Source organism: Anolis carolinensis, chromosome 3 (genome assembly GCF_035594765.1).
Source record: "Anolis carolinensis isolate JA03-04 chromosome 3, rAnoCar3.1.pri, whole genome shotgun sequence".
Taxonomy (NCBI): Eukaryota; Metazoa; Chordata; class Lepidosauria; order Squamata; family Dactyloidae; genus Anolis; species Anolis carolinensis.
This window is the reverse complement of record NC_085843.1, coordinates 243255081-243282039: the sequence shown is the minus strand read 5'-3', so window position 1 is coordinate 243282039 and position 26959 is coordinate 243255081. Positions and strand designations below refer to the sequence as shown.

General features: G+C 40.9%; 2 protein-coding genes across 4 annotated transcripts in view; one reads left to right on the top strand and one right to left on the bottom strand.

Moving 5' to 3' along the window:
- ano7 (anoctamin 7) overlaps window positions 1-22014 on the top strand; it is a 55625-nt gene extending 33611 nt beyond the window's left edge. For both annotated transcript variants that reach the window (XM_062976523.1, XM_062976522.1), the window contains exons 12-25: window positions 360-456; window positions 2093-2236; window positions 2761-2898; window positions 4321-4419; window positions 4517-4619; window positions 6612-6723; window positions 7697-7751; window positions 8544-8641; window positions 9926-10068; window positions 10501-10706; window positions 12639-12781; window positions 13529-13619; window positions 16565-16684; window positions 19350-22014. In XM_062976523.1, the coding sequence (XP_062832593.1) occupies window positions 360-456; window positions 2093-2236; window positions 2761-2898; window positions 4321-4419; window positions 4517-4619; window positions 6612-6723; window positions 7697-7751; window positions 8544-8641; window positions 9926-10068; window positions 10501-10706; window positions 12639-12781; window positions 13529-13619; window positions 16565-16684; window positions 19350-19409 (1609 nt within the window). In that variant the 3' untranslated portion in view covers window positions 19410-22014. The remainder of the gene's footprint in view (window positions 1-359; window positions 457-2092; window positions 2237-2760; window positions 2899-4320; window positions 4420-4516; window positions 4620-6611; window positions 6724-7696; window positions 7752-8543; window positions 8642-9925; window positions 10069-10500; window positions 10707-12638; window positions 12782-13528; window positions 13620-16564; window positions 16685-19349) is intronic.
- The window catches only part of hdlbp (high density lipoprotein binding protein), a 72477-nt gene continuing 65875 nt past the window's right edge, over window positions 20358-26959 (bottom strand). For both annotated transcript variants that reach the window (XM_003218314.4, XM_008106332.3), the window contains exons 24-28: window positions 25629-25772; window positions 25250-25435; window positions 24242-24358; window positions 23054-23182; window positions 20358-22701 (exon numbers count right to left, since the gene is read on the bottom strand). In XM_003218314.4, the coding sequence (XP_003218362.1) occupies window positions 22615-22701; window positions 23054-23182; window positions 24242-24358; window positions 25250-25435; window positions 25629-25772 (663 nt within the window). In that variant the 3' untranslated portion in view covers window positions 20358-22614. The remainder of the gene's footprint in view (window positions 22702-23053; window positions 23183-24241; window positions 24359-25249; window positions 25436-25628; window positions 25773-26959) is intronic.

Genomic DNA, 26959 nt, shown 5'->3' with positions numbered 1-26959 from the left:
AGTGGAACTCTCTCCCCGGGGCCGTGGTGGAGGCTCCTTCCTTGGAGGCTTTTAAGCAGAGGCTGGATGGCCATCTGTCGGGGGTGCTTTGAATGCGATTTCCTGCTTCTTAGCAGGGGGTTGGACTAGATGACCCATGTGGTCTCTTCCAACTCTACTATTCTATGATTCTATGATTCTATGACAAAGACAAACGCAGGCTCCGAGCTGGCCTCGAACTCATGACCTCTTGGTCAGAGTGATTTGTTGCAGCTGGCTGCTCACCAGCCTGCGCCACAGCCCAGGCCTAACAGGTAAATCTAAGAGGTAAATTGTTTTCTTCTCCTCATGTTTATTTCTGTTGCATTTATAAACTGCAGGCAGGAGATCTGTACCAGTGGTGGTGACTATCAGATGTGTCCACTTTGCAAAGTCTGCCCTTACTGGAACCTTTCCACCGTTTGTCCAATGTTTCAGGTACAGTTTGATCGCCAGATTATATATCCAGTATGTAGACAATGGTTGACAATGAGAAGCACTACAGAGTGAAAAAAGACCAGAATAAACTGTAATACAGTATGCCATCCATGCCCATGGAATGAATGACCACAGTTTCACCTACCTGCATCTGACTAAATATGTTTTCTCTAGTAATTTTCTAGGTCCTCCAGGTTACTCTGTAGCAACTTTACGTGGAAGTCATTCACTTCAATAGGGCTCACTATTGTCCATAATTTCCTGTTTTCATAATAAGTTCAGAAACGTATCCCCCATGAATATAGGGGTTGTATTGTATATTAATTTTCTGCAATGGATTTAAGAATATATTTGAGTGCTCTGACCCTCTCACTTGCTCCGGTAAATAGGGTTATGGGAAAGAGATATCCTGAATCCTTGTGTAGAAGCAAAATTCTCCCAGTTTGGAAGCATTATGTATAGAAAATGAAGGGAAACAGCATTCTTACAAGAACTCCAAACTAAAGAACCATCTAATAAATAATAATAATAATAATAATAATAATAATAATAATAATAATAATAATATACTTTATTTATATTCCACTCTATCTCCTCGAGGGGTCTCAAAGCGGATTACGGGAACATATATGGCCGACATTCAATGCCATTATACAATTGACAGAGACACACAATACATAAACAGAGGTAGGCTTCCCTCTTTCATTTCCAGCATCTGGAGGCTGTGCTCGATTTGGCCATGGGGAAGTGCTGTTGTTCCATTCTTCCACACCAAGGAGCCTGTTGATTGAACCACCAGCATGTTTTTCAGGGGTACCTTTGACCTCCCCGCTTAACCAATACCTATTTATCTACTCACATTGCTGCTTTCGAACTGCTAGGTAGGCAGAAGTTAGGCTGACAGCGGGAGCTCACCCCACCTGTGGCTTGTACTGTCAACCTTCTGGTTGGCAGGATCTTTTGTAGCTGGCGGTTAAACTTGCTGCGTCCCAAATGCACAATGTAGATCTTTAAAACACAATAGAACTGGGGCAAAGTTTTTCCCTTGATCTTCAGTGGGCTAGATAGATATTCCCATCCATGATCAACATTAACTTCGGTTTTAGCTGTATCTTGACCAGAGGTGAAAGTTCGGGGATTTGTAGAATGATATTTTCACTGATTTCCTGTTACAACATCTGGCCATTTGTGCGATAAAATGATACAATTCTATGGAAAATAATTTGTTTCAGCTTCTATCACCAGCTTTAAATGGATATTTCAACTCTCATGTTTTTAATGTAACTTTGGCAATCTGATATACTTGTGTTTTGTTCACAATCCAAAGTAACCCATTTGTGCTTTTGGGAGTCAAACTAAAAACTTCAGTAGTAGACCTGTGCATTTCAATGCATTGAACACACAAGTGAGGTATATGTTTTTTGAAGTGCATACTAGAGCTGCCAAATGGGCAGGAGAGGTTTGCATTGCCTCCCCAGTGCCCTATTCTACTTGCAATTGGGCCACACCCACATTTGGAGATCCAGATATGCTACCATTACACAGTGAGTCCCAATTACTGTTCTTGTTGCCGCTCTTTCTCAGCCCATGTGCATTTTTTGCAGATGTTCCGCCATAATTGTGTCATCTTTTTCAGGCTGGCCGTCTTTTTGATCATGGCGGGACAGTCTTCTTTAGCATCTTCATGTCTCTGTGGGCAGTTACGTTCCTTGAGTACTGGAAGCGAATGAATGCGACTCTGAATTATCGCTGGGACTGTTCAGACTTTGAAGATATTGAGGTACTAACTTGGCAGATCTCAAGTAAAATCATAACCCCAGATTAACATAAACTACTAAAAAACAGATGGATTAGACCAGTTGTTCTCAAACGGTGGGTCCTCAGGTGTTTTGGCCTACAACTCCCAGAAATCCCAACCAGTTTACCAGCTGTTAGGATTTCTGGGAGTTGAAGGCCAAAACATCTGAGGACCCACCCATTGAGAACCACTGGATTAGACTGAAATGCTATTCTTCTCTACCCAAAGTGGCAATACAGATGTCAATAGGAAGTTCATAAGCAACACCTGAGTGCAGAAGCACTTCTTTTCTCATGTTTCCCAGTGACTAGTATGCAAGAAATATGTTTCTCCTGGTAGCATATGCCCATAATGACTGCTATACATCAATAGCTATGCCCTATGTTCATTTATTTTATTGGCATCTAAGATGGTGGCAGACGTCTTCACATCTTGTGGTAGCAAATGGTACTGTGAAGTTCTTCCTTTTTTCTGTTCTAAATCACATCATGTTTCCTCTGTTGCAGGAACGTCCACGGCCACAGTTTACGGCCATGGCCCCGATGACAACATTGAATCCAATTACTGGCGAGGAGGAACCTTATTTCCCCAAGAAACATCGTTTTAAAAGAATCATTGCTGGATCAACAGTCATCATTATGATGGTGAGTGAACTACTGTTGTAAAGTATAAATGAAGCAAAGATTCCCATGGTTTGATTCAACTACCAGCATACTTATTGACCTTAGCTGTTTCTCTTTCAGCTCTCTATCTGAAATATGGGGGAATAATATATGTCTAGGAGCCTACGGTGGCACAGCAGGTTAAACCGCTGAGCTACTGAACTTGCTGACCAAAAGGTCAGTGGTTCAAATCCAGGGAGCGGGATGAGCTCCCACTGTTAGCCCCAGCTTTTGCCAACCTAGCAGTTTGAAAACATGCAAAAGTGAGTAGGTAATAGGTACCAGTCTGGTGGGAAGGTAATGGCCCCCCATGCAATCATATTTGGAGGTGTCTACAGACAATGCTGGCTCCTTGACTTAGAAATGGGTATGAGCACCAACCCCCAGAGTCGGACACAACTAGACTTAATGTCACAGGAAAAACCTTTACCTTTACTTAATATATGACTGCCTAAGGGCCAAGCTCGTTGTCACACACAGATATATAAAAATAATCCACCTCTTTTCAAATTTATTTAATAAGACACTACTGGAGTGTGTGGGAGGGGAAAAGATCTGTGCTAACGTATTTGCCTTTTAATCCCTACAATATAAGACTGGTCTGAAAGGAATGCATTGTCTGACAATATGGCCTGAATTTGAAGTGATGGTCATGACATTTCATGCCTCTGTTTGTCTGTGTCTCCCAGCTTTCCCCAGATACAAAACTCAAAGCAGCTTGCAATACATTGAAATAAAATATAGTCAAAATCTTACTATATAAAAGTTAAAATATTAAATAAACAATTACTGTAATTTAAAAATACAAAGTTGACACAATTTTAAACACATTTAAGACATAATAAACATATTTATCTCCCTAGGATCTTCTAAAGGGATGCTTTTGTGTCCCACCAGCAGAAGCAATACAGTGTGGAAGTGGCTTTCTCTGTGTATAGGCAAAGGAGAAGAAAGTTGCCATGGCATTATTGGTATAAGATAAGCTTTACTGAAAGGAAACTATGTTTTTACGGATGCTGTAACTTGCCTCGAGGAGAAGCGAGTAAGAAATAAAATTATTATTACGGAGCCCCCGGTGGCACAATGGGTTAAACCCTTGTGCCGGCAGGATTGCTGACCGAAAGGTCAGTGGTTCAAATCCGGAGAGCAGGGTGAGCTTCCATCTGTCAGCTCCAGCTTTCCATGCGGGGACACGAGAGAAGCTTTCCACAAGATGGTAAAACATCCGAGCACCCCTGGGCAACGTCCTTGCAGACGGCCAATTCTTTCACACCAGAACTGACTTGCAGTTTTTCAAGTTGTTCCTGACACTAAAAAAAAATATTATTATAATTCTTATTGCCAGATCATAGTAAAGAGACAACAAATATACGTTATCAATGTTTACTCTGCTTATGTCTGCAGATTTCTATTGTGGTGATGTTTCTGATTTCCATCATTCTTTACCGAGCCATCATTGCTGTAGTCGTGTCCAGATCTGGAAATTTCCTTGTTGTGGCTTCGGTAAGACAGCTTGGGGGGAGGGGGGGGGCTCGCTTCTATTTTGGCATTGCTGTGTCATTTGTATTTGGATCACTTTTCTTCTGTTTGTTCCTCTTAGGCTTCTCGTATTGCTAGCCTCACTGGCTCAGTTGTGAACCTCATCTTCATTCTCATCCTCTCCAAAATCTATATTGCACTGGCACGTTTTCTTACCAGGTGGGGTAAGTCCCAGCTTCTCTTGTATATGCAGGTGCCAGCTTTCATTAACAGGTGTTGATGTTGGATGTGGCATATGTTGGGTTGGGGCCAGAGCCATGTTGGGTTGGGGCCAGAGCCATGTTGGGTTGGGGCCAGAGCTTGAAAATATTGTTTTTTAGTATAGTCTTGAGACTTCTCTATCCACTGATCTCTGGTCATATTTACTGGGTATTCTGGGAGTTGTACTTTTTGTAACTAGACAGAACCAGAAGGCATGGCCAATTCTACTACACATTACATTATCCTTTGTATTGAGGGAATATGTGAACAGGCTGAAATCAGAACTTATTTCCAGACCCTTTTCTCAGCTGGAACTTTATTTAGTCATCACTCTACATTCATTGGGAATAGGAGTACAGGTCTGTGAATGTGAAAAAATGTGAAAGAAACAAATTTACAATTTTTTAACCTGAGAGGATACGTCTCTAGTAATTTCTCAGTCCTCCAGCTGATCATAGAATCATACTGGAGGACCTAGAGATTTCTAGAGGATGTTTTGTCTAGAAATCTCTAAGAACAACAGCAAGAACATTGATCATCAAACTGGGGGACTTAAGGCCTTCTTACACTGCCATATAATCCAAATTATCAAAGCAGATAATCCACATTCTCTGCTTTGAACTGGATTATATGTGTCTAAACTGCCAAATAATCTAGTTCAATGCAGATGATCTGGATTTTATATAACAGTGTAGAAAGGACCTTAGAGATAAGATTTTAAATAAATCTGTGAATAATAAAATCCACATAAGTCAAAACCACAAATGTGGACATGTGACCGCATCTTTCCCTCGAACCTGTGCAATTTCTAAGATCTTCTGGGGAGGTTCTTCTCTCGCTTCCTCCCCCTTCGCAAATGCAGTTGGTGGGGACACGGGAGAGGGCCTTCTCTGTGGTGGCTCCCCGGCTCTGGAATTCCCTCCCCAGGGAGATTAGGTTAGCACCGACCCTTGCTGTCTTTCAGAAGCAGTTAAAAAACATAGATGTTCTGTCATGCATTCGATTAGACAAATCCGTTATATCCTGACCCTTACCCACATCGAAATTTGCCCTGTCGTATTATAGTTTGATTTCCATCCCATATTTATTTTCCCTACCTGCTTTGTCTATTTGATGTATGTGCTATTTTGATATAGACACTCTTTTTATCAGTTAGATTGTTTGCCCATTTATGTCCATATTGGACCATTTTATGCTGTGGATGATTGTTTATATTTCCTGCTCTCAATTATGTTTTTAAAACTATAACCTGTTTAATTTGTTTTTAAATGTGATGCTTGTTGTTTTAACTGTTTAACTGTTTGATTTTATGATGTTACGTGATCTGTATTGGGCTTGTCCCCATGTGAGCCCTCTGAGTCCCCGTTGGGGAGATGGAGGCGGCATACAAAAATAAAGTTATTATTATTATTGTTGTTGTTGTTGTTGTTGTTATTATTGTTGTTATTATTGTTGTTGTTGTACAGTAGAGTCTCACTTATCCAACGTTCTGGATTATCCAATGCATTTTTGTAGTCAATGTTTTCAATACATCGTGATATTTTGGTGCTAAATTCGTAAATACAGTAATTACTACATAGCATTACTGTGTATTGAACTACTTTTTCTGTCAAATTTGTTGTATAACATGATGTTTTGGTGCTTAATTTGTAAAATCATAACCTAATTTGATGTTTAATGGGTTTTTCCTTAATCCCTCCTTATTATCCAACATATTCGCTTATCTATTCTGCCGGCCCGTTTATATTGGATAAGTGAGACTCTACAGTATTTAGTAAAACACCTAGAACATACTAACAACATATAATGTGCTTACATTATGTGAAATGGAGACCAGCGAGAATGGAATGGGTGGGGTTTGAGTTAACCAGAATCTTGTTGCAGATAAGCCATTGAATGGCTCAGGATAATGCTCACCATACTTATGCCATCCGTTGTATCTTTCTTGGCCTCAGAGATGCACCGTACCCAGACCATGTTTGAAGATGCCTTCACCTTTAAAGTGTTTGTCTTTGAGTTTGTCAACTTCTACTCCTCTCCTATCTACATTGCCTTCTTTAAAGGCAGGTAAGTTCTTTTGTGGAAGAAGCAACTGAGCCTAAATTGGAAACAACTTGCCATTGTGACACAGACACATCAAGAAAGGAACATGCACTAACTACATCCTTACATTTATGTGGTAACTTCCCACCCTGCTGGGTTCTTTTTGCAAGTAATAGAGCATAAACCAGCTTCCATGACAGGTCAGAAAAGATTACCTATAACGTTTAGCCTCTGAAAAAAGTACAAGCTACCCTGTTTCCCCTAAAATAAGACATCCCCAGAAAGTAAGACCTAGTAGAGGTTCTGCTGAATTGCTAAATATAAGGCCTCCCCTGAAAGTAAGACCTAGCAAAGTTTTGTTTGGAAGCGTGCCCGTCAAACAGAACACCAGAGCATGCAGGACTGGGAAATGTATGTACCATAGAGTGTTGTACATGGAAATAAAGGTAGTAACAAGAAATTCTTGATAGGATTCAGTGTTTGTCTGGTTATGCTGGTTCGTGATGACAACTACTATACAATATATAATAAATGTCATTTTTTTGTTCAACAATAAATGTGAATTCTTCTTCATGGAAAAATAAGACATCCCCTGAAAATAATACCTAGAGCATCTTTGGGAGCAAAAATTAATATAAGACACTGTCTTATTTTCTGGGAAACACGGTAGCAAATTTAGCAGCAATCTTACCTCCAGTTCTTGGTGTGTTGATTTGATATGGAAGAAAAAGTACTATTGCCATCTGCAGTGCAAATATAGGATAGCAGTCCTCTTTTTTATGTTTATGAAATTTTGAAATGTGGATTGATGAACTCAAGCCTCAAGTGGGAGCAGACTGAATATTCTATGTGGTGGAAATGGTGGGCTGCAGTGAATAATGCACCATTTGCTACCTATTCTTTGTCTTTTCATCACATGCAAATCTTGGAAATCGTGTTTTTGACTATACCTTTCAAAATTACCTGAAGTGGCTGTCTCCTTTTTCTTTCATTCAAGGTTTGTAGGCTATCCTGGTCACTACACAAAACTTCTGGGCATCCGCAATGAGGATGTGAGTATCTCAGATGGAACGAGTGGCATGGGGTTATGAAACAGTGACAGTTTAGGGATGTTTTAGTGTGGCACTGCTCTAGCAATCCATACAGAACATGGCTAGTTGACTGATGCTGTAAAATGATATGTTAAAAGAATTCACTTGTATGCAAATGGTGCACTGTATAACATCCCGAGAAGGTAAAGAAGCTAAAAGAGGGCACTTGAGTGCAGTGGTTTAAATGTTGTGAGTAGGGCCAAGGAACAAAGAACCACTGGATGACCGTGGAAGCTCATACTCTCTCAGCCTAAGAGGAAGACAATAGCAGACCTCCTTTAAACAAATCTTACTGAGAAAGTCCCATGATAGGATTGCCATAAGTCAAAGTGGATTTGAAGGCACCTCATAAAGGGCACTGTGGTCTAGTTCTCACCAACAGCTGTTGAAATAGCCAACTTGTGTCAATCGGATGTCCTTTGCAAACTACAGCTTCCATAATCTACTCATCAATATTGAAGTAACATTAATAAGGGTGTAGATGGGGAATCATATGATGGCATGCTCCTCAGTGTAAAAACATGTATGCCATTATATAGAATCTCTTCATTTCAGAGAGAAGAGTTCTAGCTGTCTGTGTGTGATAGTAGTCTGTTTTCCTGTCCTTTTTTTTTTTTATGGAGAAGCATTCCATCCTGCTTGCTCCTCTATCAATATTGCTTGAGGCATGGATTTGAAATTCAAGTGACTGTCAGTTTGTGTCTGCCACAAAGTATACACTGCCTGCCTGACGTTTCTCTCTGCTTCACCCAGTGTGGTCCAGGTGGCTGTCTCATTGAACTTGCCCAGGAGCTGCTGGTCATCATGGTGGGAAAGCAAGTAATTAACAATGTGCAGGAGATCGTCATACCGTGAGTATATTTTCTTTGATCTTATGCTTTGCCTGAATGGTGTAATTTGTAAACTGTACAGGAGAATATTTGCTCCTTTTCAAAATGATTAAATTAGATAGAATCTTTTTTTAACCATAGGAGAAATTTGATGTAGTGATCTGATGAACAGGACACCGTGGCAGTAATTCATTTCCACACCAGCAAAGTGGCATATGCATCCTAGGCTTGAGTATTATTTTCAAGGAGCTATCCAAGACACTGAAGATGTTGTTCATTGTCTTTGATGTCTCATTTCAGTTTCAGAGTAGAAAACTAGAATGAATTTGCTAGGCAGCAAAATCATTTGTTTTTTACTCTAATTTGGGAACCACCAGGTTCAACTGAAAGAAAAGCGGAACTGGCCCAAATGACTTGGCCTTGACTGCTTTGAACCAAAATAATTTTCATAAAGTTCTAGTTCTGTGGTTAAAAAAATATTTTGATCAAACTAGCAAATAGCATCAACATTTATCTACCTGAGGAATGTACTGACTAAAGGAACTTTCTTCCATTGCAGATATCACATGTTCATAGGTGGCCTTGGCACAATTTAATTATTGCGAGGGACCTTACTAAGCTTCATTTGTCAACTATTTTTTACAGTGACGAAATGACCCAGAATTTATATGGTTGCTATGAGTACAACCTCTTCTGGTCAAAGACTAGTCAATGCCACATAGGATCTCCTGTGGTCTGCAGTAGTAGCAGGTTGAGAGTGTCAAACTAGAACAATTTAAGTTCAAATCCCCCATTAGTGAGAAAGTTCACTAAGTGACCTTGGGTCAGTTACTATTTCTTAACCTAGCCTACTGCCTAGGGCTGTTGAGGCAATAAATGTGAACTCCTTAGCGCAGGCATTCTCAAATTGAGGCCCCCAGCTATTTTGGCCTCCTACTCCCACAAGTCCTAGCTAGCGTGTTCAGTGGTCAGGAATTCTGGGAGTTGGGGCCCAAACATCTTGATGGCCACAGTTTGAGGATGCCTGCCATAGAGGAAGGAATGGATATAACACCTTTCCCCAACACTGTGCCCCACAAATTTGTTGGGCTATTACTTATCATTATTCATTTAAGGCTATTGATCCTAATACCGTGTTTCCCTGAAAATAAAACAGTGTCTTATATTAATTTTTGCTCCCAAAGATGCATTAGAAAACCATGCCTTGGTTTGACTGCAACAAAATATAACCAAATTCATCCCTTCTTGACTATAAACAGAGAAGACATAAATATGCTAATAACCATGCTGTTCTGCTTTCCACAGGAAGTTGAAAACATGGTGGCATAAGCGAGACCAACTCTCTCAAAGGAATAAAAAGGGTCAAGAACATCTCATCCAGCAGCTTTGGGAGAGTGATTATGAGCTGCTGCCCTATGAAGGGCTCTTTAATGAATACTTGGAAATGGGTATGCAGTATCTGGGAGCAGGGGAAAGAACTGGACGAATTTATGATGGATGGGGCGAGTCAAGGTGGATATATCCATCCTGTAGCATATGTTGTTGTTTCTTGAACTGGGGAGTACAAGCTTATGAGCTCTCTGTTGGCTACTGTAAGAATAAAATGCTGGATCAGAGAAGACTTTGGTAGGATCCAGCAGGGCTCCTCATGCATTCTCATGTATGAGTATGAATTGCATTGGCCCCTCGAACAACAGTTTCTACCCGCATAAAACATTTCTGGTACAATATGAGAATAACAGAATAGATCCCATCACATGCATATATAGCGTATAGGTGGGATCCTATAACTTTCTAGTTACTGCTAAAGCAGAGTAGTGTCTTCCATCCAATTCTTTGGTACAGTAGTTATCATACTTTTCTTCTTTCTTCCTCCTCAGTCCTGCAGTTTGGCTTTATTACTATCTTTGTGGCGGCCTGTCCCCTGGCACCTCTTTTTGCCTTGCTTAACAATTGGGTGGAGATTCGCTTGGATGCCCAGAAGTTTGTTTGTGAATACCGGCGCCCCGTGGCAGAGCGAGCCCAAGGCATTGGCATCTGGTTCAATATTCTGGGGGTCATCACACACTTGGCAGTCATTAGCAATGTGAGTTGGACTGGGCTGGAGGGTAAACAATCAACACAGAGCTTCTTCAAAAGGAGGTGATGGAACACGCTTTGGAAATCCTTAAGTGGAACAACTGCTCCAACCTGTGGAATTTTTGCTAGCCTACCAAATTTTCTGGACACATGGCTGTTGTCATATTTTATCCATATATTTTGTTGTTGGATATATCATATATTTTTATTAATGATTACGGTCCAATATTCTACTTTTAAAAATAAAAAAATCCATGTCACCTTGCAGTTTTTAAAAAAGCAGTAGAAAGCCAAAAAAACAATTTATCAGTATTATTTTTAAAACTCTTTGTTTTTTTTAAACTTTTGGAATAAACTATTTAAAAACCAAAGCAATGCATAAATGAATAAACTTTATTTGTATCCCGCCATCATCTCCCCGAAGGGACTTGGGCGGCTTACAAAGGCACTCCAAGGTGCTGTATTTTAAACTGAACTATTTTAATTTTTTGTATTTTCTAAAGTGTATATATTTAAATTGTTTAGTGTCGTCAATGATTTGGTTCCATGTTAATGTTCATTTTTTTATATTTTTAGCTGTATTGTAAACTCTTAAATTATAAGCCACTATAAACCTCGCAATTTTAGTGGAAGATGGAATAAAAAATGAATATTGTCACAACCACTACTGGGGAGTTGCTTCCACTTGGACTCATGGTGGCAAGAGTCAATCCAGTTTCACTTGACTTTTGAGATCTTCTTTGCCCACCTCCCATATATGTTACAGGCAGGTTTACAACAGGGCATGGAAACAAAACTAAGATCAGGGTGCATAAAGACCAGGGAGCTTGGTTCTTTTTGGCTTCCATTAAGTAGCCAGGCTATAAGACTATTGGGAAAGGAGTCAACTTTATTCTCCATTCAACAGGAACCTGAAGTCACTGGACCCCTAAAAATCAGGTTTAATTTCACGTTAGAAGTAGTAAATGACTCTTGGAACTTTCTCTGTTGATTTTAACTGACTCAACCAGTAGCTTGAATATCCCAACATTTGGGATACCCAGTATCCAAAGCAGTCCACAATGCCAATTTAAAATGCCCAAAGCAATAGTGATGGTCCCATGGAGACGGGGGTCTTGAGCCTCATTGACAGAGCAAATAGCTTATACACAAAATGAGTAAGATCATTTTGGCTGGTGACTCCAATTGAGTTTGGCACGTGTTTCTGTCTGAAATGTTGGAAAAGCTCCTCCTGGACAATGTAGATAAGGGGATAATCAATGGAAAGATTGGGATCTATTGGTAAAAATCTGGATGGTTTGCTATACATGGGCAATAACTTCTAATTCCTACATGTTTAAGCAAAAGCAAAAATGAATAGGTGCCCTTCCCCAATTAAAATAATGTGTTGGAAAAACCAAGAATGTGTTTGTGTGAGAAGATTTGGAAGCTTATTTTTGTTACTTATTACAAGTCCTGGACAGAGCATATACTCAAGAGTCATAGCGTTTCTTAGTTTTTAGCATATGTCCATTTATTGGAGTTCCTTTTTGTATCTGTTTCTGGATAATATACCTTTTCTAGTGTGAAAAAGGTCCTATCTTAAAAAATTAAATGGAAGATCCCAGAAGCTTGACACATATTTTTCTCTGGTGTAGACAGTGCTGTGCTACATGGGCCAGAGATCTCATCTAGAAATGTACAACCTTCCGTTTTTGGATCTTGAACTGCAACTCCCAGCAGTTGTGGAGTGCAGAGCTGCCCTAGAGGGATGTTGGGAGATGCTATTCCAAAACATCTATATGATTCCCACCCCATAGCTTAAGGTAACTTCTGCAGAATGGGAATTTTGTTTACTGTACAAAGAATTGGATAGCAAGATCTGGAGATACGACAGCAAGAATGTAACTAAACAGCACAGGAAAATAAAAGAAATTAAATTAGTCCCTCTTACTTTTAGGCCTTCTTGATTGCCTTCACATCTGATTTTCTCCCTCGGCTATATTACCAATACACCCGTGACAGCAATTTAGAGGGCTACATTGATTTCACCCTGGCCTATGCTCCTAAATCTTACGTTAAAGAGCACAATGTTACATGCAGGTAGGACCTCTTGCTTTTATTTTGGGTGCCTGGCTGCTGAGGGATATTGGGCAGTTAACTGAATGTCACAGTCGAGTAAAAATAACAACAAAAAAGATCATTGTACTTGGGGTGCAAGTAAGTTTGCACACAAGATCGGACACTGTGGGAAACTGGTCTTGGAGGAATCTGAATCTACTACATATGAAATAGCACACTTCATGATTTTGAATTACTGGATGTAGCTGTCTTAACATGCAGACCTCTCGAGTATGGTAACCAGCCATGTGTGTGAAAAATGGTTTAACATAGGATTAATCAAAATGCTAGTTGAATACAGATATTTGTATTCTTTATATGTGACCATTGAATAGACTAACATCTGTTGTCCTGCACTATGCATGTTTACTTTATGGCAAATCCAAAATCTGTTCAGTGGGCCTTAAAAATCTTTGACTTCCTGCATTGCTTATAATAAAATGGGCACAGATGCTACTGAAACATTGTTTACTGAGTCTGTGGTAATTTAACTAAATGGAATTTGGTAATGGCTATGGGAAGGCCTAAAATGAGGCAACTAAAATGGTGGTTTTCTACCACTATAGTCTTTAATTTGACTTACAAGACTCTAGTTGTTTTTGATGTAACAAACTCATATGGCTATGCAATGGACATTCTAACTGAAGTCTTGAAAGTATGTGATTGCTGTGATTATCACTTGATGGCTATTTAGCATACTCTTAGAGCCTATACCTTTCCTCTCCACAGGTACCGAGCCTTTCGAGAACAAAGTGGCAGATATTCACTTGCTTACTGGAATCTACTGGCAATTCGTCTTGGTTTTATCATTGTATTTGAGGTACATTTCCTTTCAAATGTTTTGGCAATGCTCCTCTCTAGTCATTATAGTAGACAGTCTACTTTTGTGAAAGGACCCCTGCAAAAGTGGTAAAATTGCAAATATCTCTACTATATACTCAACACATTTAACATTTTAAAAAACTAAATATATTGGTGGAATGGCTGAGCCCGGCTGTATCTATGTTCCCTCATGCACTCACTCATTTACTTGCTTGGATGGGCAGTAGAGGAAGAAGATATGATGGGGAAGTGGGGAGGGCAGATTGTGTGTGGGTCACCAGGACAGTCAATGATACTACCATAAGAACAGCTGCCACAGCCCCTTCTCACTAACCTTACCTTCTTCCCACCTGTCTGCCCCGGCCGCCTTCTCCTCCCCTCATAATGACTGTATATTATTGAGCGGGCATGGGCAAACTTTGACCCTCCAGGTGCTTTGGACTTCAACTCCCACATTTCCTAACAGCCGAAGTTTGTCCATGCTCTATTTTCATTTATCCAACTTGGGAAATGCTGGTTCTACTTGAGTGCATTTCTGGTATGGGTAACTTTTGGCTCTCTGGTTGTTTTGGCCTACTGCCTCCAATAGGCATCACTTGTTATGGTGAGTAACATATGATTATGGGAGTAGTACTTCAAAAATTTGGAAAATCAAACTTTCCCATTTCTGTCATGTGCAAGCAAGATCACTGAATCACATTCTTGAACTTCCCATTCAATCTCCGATTGTTAAGAACGGAACAATTAGCCATGATCTAATGCAATGGTTCTCAACCTGGGGTCCCCAGATGTTTTTGGCCTACAACTCCCAGAAATCCCAGTCAGTTTACCAGCTGTTATGATTTCTGGGAGTTAAGGCCAAAAACAACTGGGGACCCCAGATTGAGAACCACTGATGTAATGTAAGGTTTAGGGGTGCTTTAAAAAAATACAAGCCACTTTTCCTGCCAGGAGAATCTGTCATCGGCAACATGCTAGTCCTGGAACCAGTAATGAATAGGCCAATACTAAAAGGCAGCAGCTGGTTTCTTATTTGTTTAACTGGGCTCCTGAGAATGGGCATACTATTCTTTCAGAGGCATGGAGTGGTCATTTGCAGAGAGGTTTTGAAACTAAGCAAGTGACTATGAGAACAGTTGGGAGGGTTCGAGGTTAGCCACACAGCATTTTCAGCTAGATTTCCACTCCTTGTTTTTATAACATATCAGATGTAGCTTGCAACTGCAGACACACATTCTAGGTTAAAATCCTTGGTTAAAAGGAAAACGAACCTGTCAAGGACAGAACGCCACAAGATTCAAAGTAACAGAGTTTATTAGATTACAGAACTCAAAAAATGCCCGTAAAACACAAGGGCCAGGCAGTATTTGCCTTTAGGAGTAAAAAGGGACAAAAGTAAATGTTCAAAAGATAAACCGGATTAAACCGGAGTTTAATCCGGGTAAAAACAAACTGCTTGCTTCAGCCTGGAGATAAACAAAACGAAAGCCAAGGAACAAAAGATACAAAGAATGCAACTAATTGGCAGCAGATTCCTCTCTGCTGCCAACACTGTGCTTAGAGTAACTTGCGTCGCTCCCACACACACACAGCAGACAGGATTTCCAACACGAGCAGATCAGCCAAGGGTTGTAGCAGTAGAGTAGACCAGTTCCGTTCCGTAGATCAAAGCCAGAAGCAGACGTTTGTAGTTTTCCAAGTCCAAGAAGGGGGGAAGACAAGCCGTGGTCAGTTCAGTCCGAGTTTTCAAAGCAGGAGATGGCGTCCGTCAAGAAGACGACGGAAGGTCAAGCTAATAAGAGTAAGCACAGGTTTGCACAAACAAATGCCCACACAATTCCTCCCGCCGTCTGACCCTGAATTCCAAAACAACTTACGTCTCAGCACAGGAAAACACACCAGTCTTCAGGAAAGCGTCCCACACACACAGATCCCAAGCGTTTGTCCAGATTACCTTGCCCAACGCAATTTGCAATTGCTCCCAAGCCCCATTTTATGCCAGTTACAAATCCTCATCACTGTCAGCTGTCCTCCTTAACCCGGGCGTTTCCTCATCACTTTCCTCGTCAGAGCTGGAACACCTCTGACTACGCCCAACAGCATCTCCAGCTGTGGATCCCGTCCCATCCCTCCAGCTAAGCCATGGGTCTAATCCTGAAGGTCCCCATTCATCTTCTATCCCATCATGGCCAGTGGCACCCAATTCCTCCCTTACCCGAGTCCAATCCATCTCATCCTCCTCCGAGCTAACCAGCCCCTCCTCCATTCTCTCCGTAAACCCCTCAAAAGACTCTTCGTCAGATGGTGCTGCAAATATGTCTCGCAGTCTTTTTCTCTCTCGCTCCTCGAGAGTATCTGACTCTCGAGGAGTCTTACGCCCACGTCTGTCAGTAACAGAGCCATGAGGCTCAATCATAACAGAACCTGTACACGGTTGCATTCTGTCTGACTTGCTCTAGAGTCTGTGTGACTTGCTCTAGAGTCTAGACCAGGCATGAGCAAACTTCAGCCCTCCAAGGGTTTTGGACTTCAACTCTCACAATTCCTAACAGCCTACTGGCTGTTAGGATTTGTGGGAGTTGAAGTCCAAAGCACCTGGAGGGCCGAAGTTTGCTCATGCCTGGTCTAGACCGTATTTTGAAGTGACAATACCTATATCTCATGTTATTATTTGTAAGTAAATTTATATCCAAGTTTCAGCTCTACTAGATGCATGGAGTCACCTTTTTGCTATCAAAAGCTACTGAGATAATCCAATCAATCCACCCATTTTACTGCTAAATATTTTGCTATGATCAGCAATAGGTGGGTACAATAACAGGGTTTATGCACGAGTTTTTCTCTCCTCGTTTGCATCATCATAGTTTGGTTGCATGACCCTGCACTGATCTGCTAAGGGTAAAATGGAACACTGACACTTCACCTTTTCCTCCTTCCTTCCAGCATGTGGTTTTCTTCATTGCACACATGATCGACATGATGGTGCCTGACATCCCGGAAGTGGTGGAAATAAAAGTGAAGCGAGAGCACTATCTAGCTAAACAAGCTCTGGCTGAAAATAAGGTAAACAGTGCATTTTAAATCATAGAATAATAGAATCGTAGAGTTCGAAGAGACTCATGAGCCATCCAGTCCAACCCCCTGCAAGAAGCAGGAAAATCTCATTCAAAGCACCCCCGACAGATGGCCATCCAGCCTCTGCTTAAAAGCCTCCAAAGAAGGAGCCTCCCCCACTGTCCGGGGGAGAGAGTTCCACTGCCGAACAGCTCTCACAGTGAGGAAGTTCTTCCTGATGTTCAGGTGGAATCTCCTTTCCTGTAGTTTGAAGCCATTGTTCTGCGTCCTAGTCTGCAGGGCAGCAGAAAACAAGCTTTCTCCCTCCACCCTGTGACTTCCCCTCACATATTTGTACATGGCTATCATGTCTCCCCTCAGCCTTCTCTTCTGCAGGCTAAACATGCCCAGCTCTTTCAGCTGTTCCTCATAGGGCTTGTTCTCCAGACCCTTGATCATTTTAGTCGCCCTCCTCTGGACACTTTCCAGCTTGTCAACATCTCCCTTCAACTGTGGTGCCCAGAATTAGACACAGTATTCCAAGTGTGGTCTAACCAAATAGTTTTTTTTTACTCTTGCTCCTCTTTTCCAATTAAAACCACACATTGCCTTCTTAACAACAGAACTCGAGACTTCATCACTGGTCTTTAAGGTGCACTGATCTCTCTTTTTGATTACTCATCCTTATTAATTTAGCTTTATGGGGATGGAGTACAGTCCCTTTAAGTATCCAAGAGAAGTAATAGTGTTTACTACCAGATTACAGAGAAACTAAACCCTTTTTCCGTGGTTTCCATTTTCCTCCCTTTTCCTCTTAAGGACTTTCGAAGTCTGGATGGAAAGAACAGTTCATTATTTTCTGTCCATGTTTAATTCACACACTGGATTCTCAATATTGCAGCTTCTTCAAAGTTGCAACATCCAAAGTTCACTGGTGTCCTTCAATTGCAATTTAACACCTAAGTTCCATTCCATTGATCTTTAGCTGGGAATTAAAATAATTACAGCTACACCGTAAATTGTGGAATATGGTGAAGAAAATCTTATTTGGCCAAAGGGGGGAAAAATAGATTTCTTAGCTCGCTCATGTTTTTCTTATTGAATAGCTTTGCTGTATCTAATTTGATATCATATTTAATATATCCTCATAGTTATTTTCCTATAATTACCCTCTATCAGTTGTTTATCTAGGAGGTACTTTTGGAGAAGGATCTGGTAAATTCCAAGATCTTGCAACTCTAGGTAAACCGAGCAGTTCAAAGCTTTTTTTGATACATGGGGAATTGGGACAAATTCTGGAAAACACTTGAAACAGGATCTGAAGGATTATCTCTTGGTATGCTGCTGAACAAAAGAATGCAATGGCTCTGTTTCTCCTCCAGCCACGGAGGCTGGAGCTACTCTGTGCATCAATATCTATGTTGAAAAATTAAGGTCTCTACAATGTCCTCTCTATGAAAGTGCAATTTTCCAAATTCTACCCAAGTTAAAATTACTGCAGTTTGCAGCAATCTAGGCAAGTAAGCTGCTACATATGACTTATTCAACTAGTCATAGCACTCCAATGTAGTATTGCTAATCAATCAATTGAATTTTTAACGTACCAATTTGGAAAAGACCAATAGAGGCCAGCATTGTGTTGGTTATGTTGTGTGTTAGAATTAGGACACTCTAAATCAAAGGCCTTAAACTTTTAAAGCAGAGGACTGGTTCACAGTCCCTCAAACTGCTGTTGGGCCGGACTATAGTTAGAAAAAAAATGATCCCACTGCATTTATCTCATTTGCAGTACAAACAAATGAAAGAACAATACAATATTTTAAATGAAGAACAATTTTAACCAACATAAACTTAAGCATTTTAATGGGAAGTGTGGGCCTGTTTTTGGCTAATGAGATGGTCAAGTTAATTAGGATTGTTGTGTGCCTTCATATAATTTCATAACTAGGGTTAGCCTAAGTCTAAAGTTTAGGGTGGGCAGGATAAATGACCTAGGAGGATCACATCCGGCTGTGGGCCTTAGTGTGGGGACCCCTGTTTTAAGTGCTATGTTTTGTGATGTAAGTGATCTTTACACCACAAATAATCCTGAAAACCCACCTTAAAAGCCACTAAAATTTGTACTGCTGCTGAATGAGGTGTTGCAGGATGTCATGACCATTTTCTCTTACCTGTAAAGAGCAGAAGTAGGGACCTGTCTCTACTATTTTATCACAGCATCATTCTCTGGTGAGAGGTTACCCTGTAACACTATTTAGCAGCAGGACAAAATTTGATCCCTTCAGATGTTCGACTGGTTTTTAAGATGGGCTTCAGGGGTCAGGTGTTATGACATTGTCTGCTGCAGAATCTTGTCCTATAACTTCAAGTGAAGTTAATACTGATGTTTTGGTACTGATGTTAAAATTCAAGTACAAGTTTCCAAAATGAATGATCATCTATTGAATTATTCATTATCTCCCAGAGATAGTCTCAGACGTAACCTGGCCACCCAGTAGATGATCTGAATGCCTGTGATGCTTCCACCCTACAACTAATAGTAGTAGATGTGATGGCATCTTACTAACCAGCTGACCACTTTTGCCACACCTTAATACAGATTTGTCACAATTGTCCACATGGTGTGAATGACAAAAGCCTTTATATGTCTAAAATTAATTGTTCTTTTGAACAGGCCCTCATTGAGGTGATAGATGTGAGAAATCCAACCCCTCCGGTGGAAAAAGTACCATAGTGGCAGATCCAAGGACCAAGCAAAACGACTACATTTTCTCCAGGCCAATGGATGAAGTTTTTGGAGAAGCAAACTTCAGAGGCAGAAGAAAAATCAGACTGGCCCTGCTTGTACAATAGTGTCAGTTTCTCCAGTCTGATGTGCTCTATTTGCCATATTGTAGAATTCTATTTAAAACATTTTAGGACTTTGGGAATTTCACCTGTCAACATAGCTGCTGAAGTCTTTGTGAAGAAAAGTTGTGTGGTAGTGAAAGTATGAAACCGATCATAAGAAAAGATTAAACCAACCAGCCTAGCAGTCAACTTTTCAGTTGCCCCACTCTTTCACTACCATCAAATGAAGAGGTTCTTCCACAGCTATTTATAAAAACATTGAAGTTAGCAAGAAATATAGATGAGGAGTGTATCTTTCTCCTATTTATTGTGATGGAAGAGAATCCTGTGAAACAGTGAGCAAGATTTCTTCCTAAGAGTAAGTATCTTTGAGAGTAGCAAAGAGAATTATTACCACAACCCTGCCATTTGGAGCTGAACTAAGAGCAGCTGTGTAGTCTGCTTAACATGTACGGACAATCTTAATAGGGATTACTGACTCGGAAGAGGGCAATGGTGAAACGACTCATATTCAGCCGCATGAGCTGTTCTTCTCTTCCCCCTACAAATACAGTGCAGGACTGTAATTATGTTTAGTGCATCCATTTGGATTTGCTTGCAATGGAAGCTACAAATCTCAGTAATGTGGTGCATGTGCCGAAATCATGCCTGAAGAGTACCCTCTCAACATAAATAGACAGGGCCTGTCAATCATTAAATTTGACTACCATTTGGAAAAACTTAGAAACATCAGCATCAACAGATCAATTTCAGAAAAGCTGGTAGGAATCCCGAAGCAGATTGACTTTAAAAAATAATAAAGCACACAGAAAATAAAGGCTAACCACTCAAAGCTGTTTCAGGTTTTATTTTTTAGAATTTATAAAATTCCAGTGTCATCCATACTCATGAGCCTTTATACATCTTTTGCATATAATCTCCAAATTCCAAAGTTAAGGCCAAGGGATCATTGCCATGGAAACATAATATGGAAGACATTAAAAGGACATGGAGCACACCTCCACAGAGCATCTGCTGCACACGATGGGGAACAGAGGGGCAGGGAATACTCTCAACAGTTTGAACAAATGGCAGGGTTCGAGCCATGCTCAACGGCAGTTCAAGCCTAAAACACATGTGCAAGTGATGTGTGACATTTGGACACCAGGTACCGCTGGCAAGACATTGCACACTACTACCCTGTTTCATTCTGCTCAGGTGGCGATAGGGCTCATCTTGGCCCTACATCGAATTACCCTAGAGAAATGATTTCTCCCCCCTTACTCAGACTCACTTGAAATGAGAATTTTTCTTTTACTTCTGGTCAGGCAAGTGAGCAGTCTTGAAAGACAAGAGCTTTGCAGACCTTTCCCCAGTGCGCACTGGGGCATAAATGACCCTGGGGCTAGGATGCTAGCTAATGGCTCAGAAAAGCTCTTGGGAGGGGAAGAGGGAGCAGACAGAGCAGAGTTGGCACCAGAGCCAGCACCACCACCAGCACCTTCGGCAGAAAAGATAGATAACCATGTAATGGCTGGAAGAGCAGCTTTAAAATACAAGGAACCTTGTATTGGTTTTATGGCAGCAGCTAGAAAGCAGCAACTACTGCTGCCAGGACAACAGGACAGGACACTTGCTGCTACACTACAAGAAGGCTTTTACAGAATGTAGTAAATCACGAGCTGAGGAACCTTCAACCTGCCAGATATTTTGGATTATAACTCCCTTTGTTTTTGTTTTGTTTTATCATGGATCATGCTGGTTTGAGTTTTTGAGAGCTGAAAATTCAAAACATCAGGAGGACCAAAGGCTCATCACCCCTGAACCAAGTCTTCTCTCCTCCCCTCAGGAGAGGCTTCATTTTTAAGACTGAACTGCAATCGGCTTCTTCCACTTAAGTGAGAGCCACTCCTTACCTGCCACCCTCCAAGGCCTAACATTAGTCACAGGTCAAATCATGTGGCAGCAATTAAGACCATCTTTGTTGGAAGGGATATTTGATACCCTAGATCCTGTCTGAAGCCACACATACATCCCTCTTCTGCGAGAGGAACCATATTCATGATAACAGGAAGCAAGAGGGGCTGTCTGGAGAAGCAGGCCACTGTCATACTGGCTTGAGGTAGAAAGAAGGCAATAGTAAAAAGCAAAAGATACACCCGAACCCTGGTACTTAAATGCCATCACAACCAAGCTGAGGAGGGCGCAGGGCCCCTTCTTAACACTAAGCGAATCACCACCATCTTCTGCAGCTACCATGGCACTTTTTGTTGAACCAAGTTCTGTGAGACCCCATAATACTGTCAGCTTTCTGGCTGAGCTCAGCCACACTACTGTTGGGAAGGAAGAACAGAAAAAAGTGATGCGGGAGAACACTGGTGATGAGCTCCAATTCAACACTCATGCTGATGAGGGAAGGATTGTGGTACGCTCAACGCTGCAGACTAGCACAGCCAGGGCTCTGTCAGTGCTTTTGGGGGCCTCCAACTACTGGGCTAAACCTCCCTCTCTACTCATTAATTTGGGCCAATTAATTCTCCCCTCCAAGAGCAGTATTGCATTTCATTTGGAGGAAGGGCAGGTGGCAGTGTAAACAGGGAGGGGGACATGATTGCACTCTATAAAGGTAGGTAAGGCCTTGGAGAAACAGGGAAGGAGAGGGGAAGAGCAAATATTTTGGCTTTGTAGAAAGTCAAGGAAATGTGTTTCCTGAGGTTGAGACAGGAAGTAGATTCCTAGCTGCAGTGAGGAGATCTCCTAATGGAGGCTAGAGTGCTTTGTAAGATGTACCTGGGGAGGTTTGGTTGCAACATCATGGCCAACGTGAAGTAATAAGCTGAAATTTGGAATGGAAAAAACAAAACAAATGTATGTATTTCAGGTAGGAATCAACATTGAAAGTCTCTCCCAGGGAAAGGAGAAAGAAATAGGTCGAAATGAAGCAAAGTGAGGCCTAAGCACAGGAACAGTAGAGAACCTCAAGAAGGGTAGCACTCTAGGTTCATTAAGAGACCCCCAAGGGCAATCTGCACTAGATCCAGCCGTGAGGTCAGAATTCAGAAAGGAAACCCTGTGGCAGGTGGCTGGACATCATTGCTGCTTCCAAGGCATTACCGCTTGGGACCCCAAGGCAGGGTCTTGGGGGCCACCTGCGCTCCAAAGCTTGGGAAATCTTCAGAGCTGCTCATGTCAGGGGCCTGCAAGAAAATAATTGGGGAAAAGCCAAACTTGACACCAAAACTTATAAACATCAATGAACATATTATTTAAAAAGGAATGTACTATTTCTATGAACCAAATTACTACCTTGGCACAAATACAACAATAACCCACAGAGGAGTAGTTCACTAACTGTGCTGCTATTATGGGGTGCAGATTTTCGCAGTACAGGGGTCCACTTGCAGTTACCTCCAAAATCTCAGCAAAAAGAGGATGCCTAAAACTCCCCATCTTTGTCTGTTTGGAAGGGCACATCCACATGCATGTCTAGTCCCCATTTGATGCCACACTGCTTTGGTAAAAGTAACATCTTCGGAAAGCCACACCTACCTTCTCAGCATTCCCTGCTGTCCAAGGGGCATCTCTCACCACAAATCCCTTTGATGCAGCCTTAGCTTCATCATGAGAAGGTGTTTTCATGTAGACTTGCATTGCTTCATTGTCTACTACATCGGCCAGCTGCAATAATACAGAGAAATATAAATCAGCACATAAATCAGTATTTCAGCACAGCCATCTTTTCTCGTTTTCCAATGAGGGTAGGAAGATGAAACATAATTTTTATGATATCTATGTTCAGGACAGGAAGGAATGGAAAGGGAAGTTGGTCCTGCATATTTATAGGTGTTAGGAATGCAGTACCCATGAAATGATCGGGGGGGGGGGGGGGAGAAATTTTTAAAACTCTTTTTTTAATCTGAGAGAACACCTCTCTAAGAAATGCTAGTTTCTCCAGGGCAATTCTATGGCCAACTTCCAGCATGATTTTCAGCAGAGTCACTCTGGAGGACCTAGAGATTTCTAGAGAGAACATATTAATTGAATATATATGAATAATCAAAACCATAGAAGTTAAAGCTGCCAATTTGAAGGACTGACTGTATTTCTAACATTCAGTGGACAGTGAAACTGGCATCTGTGCAGATTACATCATCCAATGAAAATTTAAGACTGATTCAGGCAAAAACATGTGTTATGAATGTGCTGAATGCCTCTGGATGTGCTGCAAAAATTTGGCAGTTTTGGATTCTGGTGTCTCATGCTTTCATATGCTTTGGTAGCTGCTGGTGCTTTGAAACTTTTGGATCAAAGTCTTCATCTGTACAAATTATGTGTCAGATTGCCTGTCAACCATTCTGGCTTTCTAGGACTTGCTAACTTATAGGCTAACATCCTGAAATGACACTGGGGCAACAAAGGATGAACATGCACACACCCCTAATTTCTAAAGTTGGTTTTGGAAGCCTGGAGGACCTGCCTAGCTTCAAAATATTTGAATGGATCATCTATCAATAGCTTGAGCAGCACACCAAGCTATACACATGATACCTGTAGCCTATTAATGCTAAATTCAGAGAGCAGGACTTTGTAATAGTATTATTTGGTATTCTTGGACACATGCTCCTTTTCCTTGCTTTTTTCTCATGCTTTTATTACTTTTATAGTGTTTACATTATTGTAATTTGAAACCCTTGGTTCCAAGGATGTTAAGCCACACTAGCTAAATATGACACTCACATATTCTTCCTCCAAATTCAAGATATGGTCAATGGCTTCCTCCACATTCTCAGGGAGTCCAGTCACAGTCACACAGTTTGGATCAGCAGCTCCACTCTGTGGGAAACGGATATCCACCTGGAAAGATAGATTTCAGGGAAATTTCAGAGCTAGTGGCAAATAAAGAAATCTTTGCTTGATCTCAATTTTATATATATATATATAGGGATTATGAAAAGAATAACCTGAACTGGTTTGGTTTGCTTCCTGTACAAAGGAAGGCCCGTTCACACTTGCAGGTGCCTAAGTCAGATATCATTAGCATCCTATTTACTGCGTAAGAACTGAGCGGAAACATTGGTCTACTCTAACTGATCAAGCAGAATCATCAGGTTCTGAAAGCGAGGATAAATGGACAGTGTGCTTCTCCTCCTTACAGAATCAAGTATACCCCACTCTTTTCTGTTTTACCACGCTTTGCACAGCCAGTCTAGGGCTAGAGGTTCTTCCATGCTTTAATTTAAATGCGGCAAAATAATACATCCCTGCTGACATAAAAATGAGTGTACTCACTTTCCATTTACAGGCAGTCCCTGAGTTACGAACATCCAACTTACAAACAACTCATAGTTAAGAACAGGGATGAGACTACAGGAAATGAGAGAAATCTACCCCAGCAAGGGAAATTCACCTCTCTAGGAGTTATCATGGAGAAAAGAGGTCTCCACTGAAGCTTTATCACCAATCCTTGCTTCAAAACAAGCCATTTTTTTTTCAAAATCCAATGATCTCTGGGGCAAAAAGTGAGGAAATCTTCTGAACAGGGGCGCAGACAACAAAGCAAACACCACAGGAGTGTTAACCTTTCCCTTTGCTATCCAAAGCTTAAAAATACATACTCTTGCCTGGAGTTACACTTAAAAAAATCTGTTCTGACTTACATACAAATTAAACTTAAGAACAAACCTACAGAACATATCTTGTTCATAATTACCTGCATTTGCCAAACTTCAGACTAATTTCACATACCTTAAATTCATCCATGATCCTGCGGATGGCTTTCCCACGTGCTCCAATAATGCGAGCATGAACACGATGGTCCAGAGTGATGTCTTCAGAGACCATCTGCTCCAGTTCACCAACAATCTTCATGATAGCATCTCGGGCAGATTCAGTATTCTTCTCATAGCCTGTGATGGTAATCTGATCCTGGGCCTGAGGAGGAAGTCTGATTGATTAGGCCCAGGTTTCTTAAAGTCAGAATAAGTGGGGGTTTTTTTAAAGTAATGGTGAATTGACAGAGGTGGCAGCAATGGAAGCAGCAGATGGCATGCATTTATTTGTATGCTTCTCCAAATGAAGCAATAGATAGCAGTCTACAACAAACCACCCTCCAACACTTACTCACCTGAGATTCATCATCCTTGTCGGGAAACTGTATGGTCACATCGTGCTCGGTACGAATTTGAGTGATTACAGTCCCTTTCCTGCCAATGATTTTGGGGTGATATCTGGGATCCACAGTAACAGTCAATTTGAAGTTACGCAAAGCCTAGAACAACCAATAAGTTTATATTTAATAATCTATACGACTGTTATCTGTACTTAGAACTAGAATAGCAAATATTAAATGCAGTTATCTAAGTGGTGAATTCTCAGACAATTCCTCTCTGAAGGATCATCTGGACCTGAATAAACCTGCTAGGCCCTGAACTTAACCATGAAGCGCTGCTGATGTGCCACTGTAAAATCTCTTAAGTTGGTGGGCACTAAACAAAGGGGTTTTTTTTAGTAGCCCCATCCTTATGGAATGCTTTATCATAAGTGGTGTGCATTACTCCCTTGTTGGCCATCTTAAAACATAAAAATGTGTATTTTCAGTTTCAAATAAGCAAATGCTAATCTTCAGTCTGTAATCAACACGCTTTTTAAAAACTGTTACTGTTATTTTGAAAACATGTTACGTTTCCCACAACTAAATAGATTTTCTATGTCATTGCTTAAGGTTTTATCCTGTAAATTATCTTGATGAAGCTTTTCTTTAAAAGCCAGTATAAATGCATCTTAAACGTCTCATTTCTATCACAGAGTGAAACTGACTTCATACACTCTTACATAGCAGGTGGGATTTTGATCTAGGGCACAATTTCATGTTCTGCCAACAGAGATGTTGATGTAATTAGCTAGCTGAAATGCTGATAACTATACAATTAATTGGCTTCAAACACTCTCTCCTAACTGCTCTATATCTTTATTTACATTTCATTCATTACAATAACACTTACTTGTTAGCATGGTGACAATGTAAAGAGACAGAACAAATGGCGACAGCTACGTATAAATCATTCATCCCCTTATTAATGCAAGTCCTGCCTACCTATAGTGATGAAACTTCGCTTCCTCTTTGAACTAGCATGCTCTACTCGTTCCAGTGGTTAACCTTTTCATGGCTGGCAGCATGGACTTTTTAACTTAACAATTCATTTTAATGTTACATGGACAAGATATAGGACTAAGACACAGTTTATATGGCACAAATTCTTTACCTGTTCAGAATTCTCACTGTATTCTCCATCATCACAGCCTAAAGCACTGCCTGCATTGCCTACTTAAACCTGCTGCTAAGATCTTTTTCATCTGGAAGCTTTGTTAATGAAAGCTCTATATTATCCTTTAAGTTTTCTGTTGCTGTCATAAAACATTGGAACTGGGGAAGGATATCAAAATTCATGGAAGTGC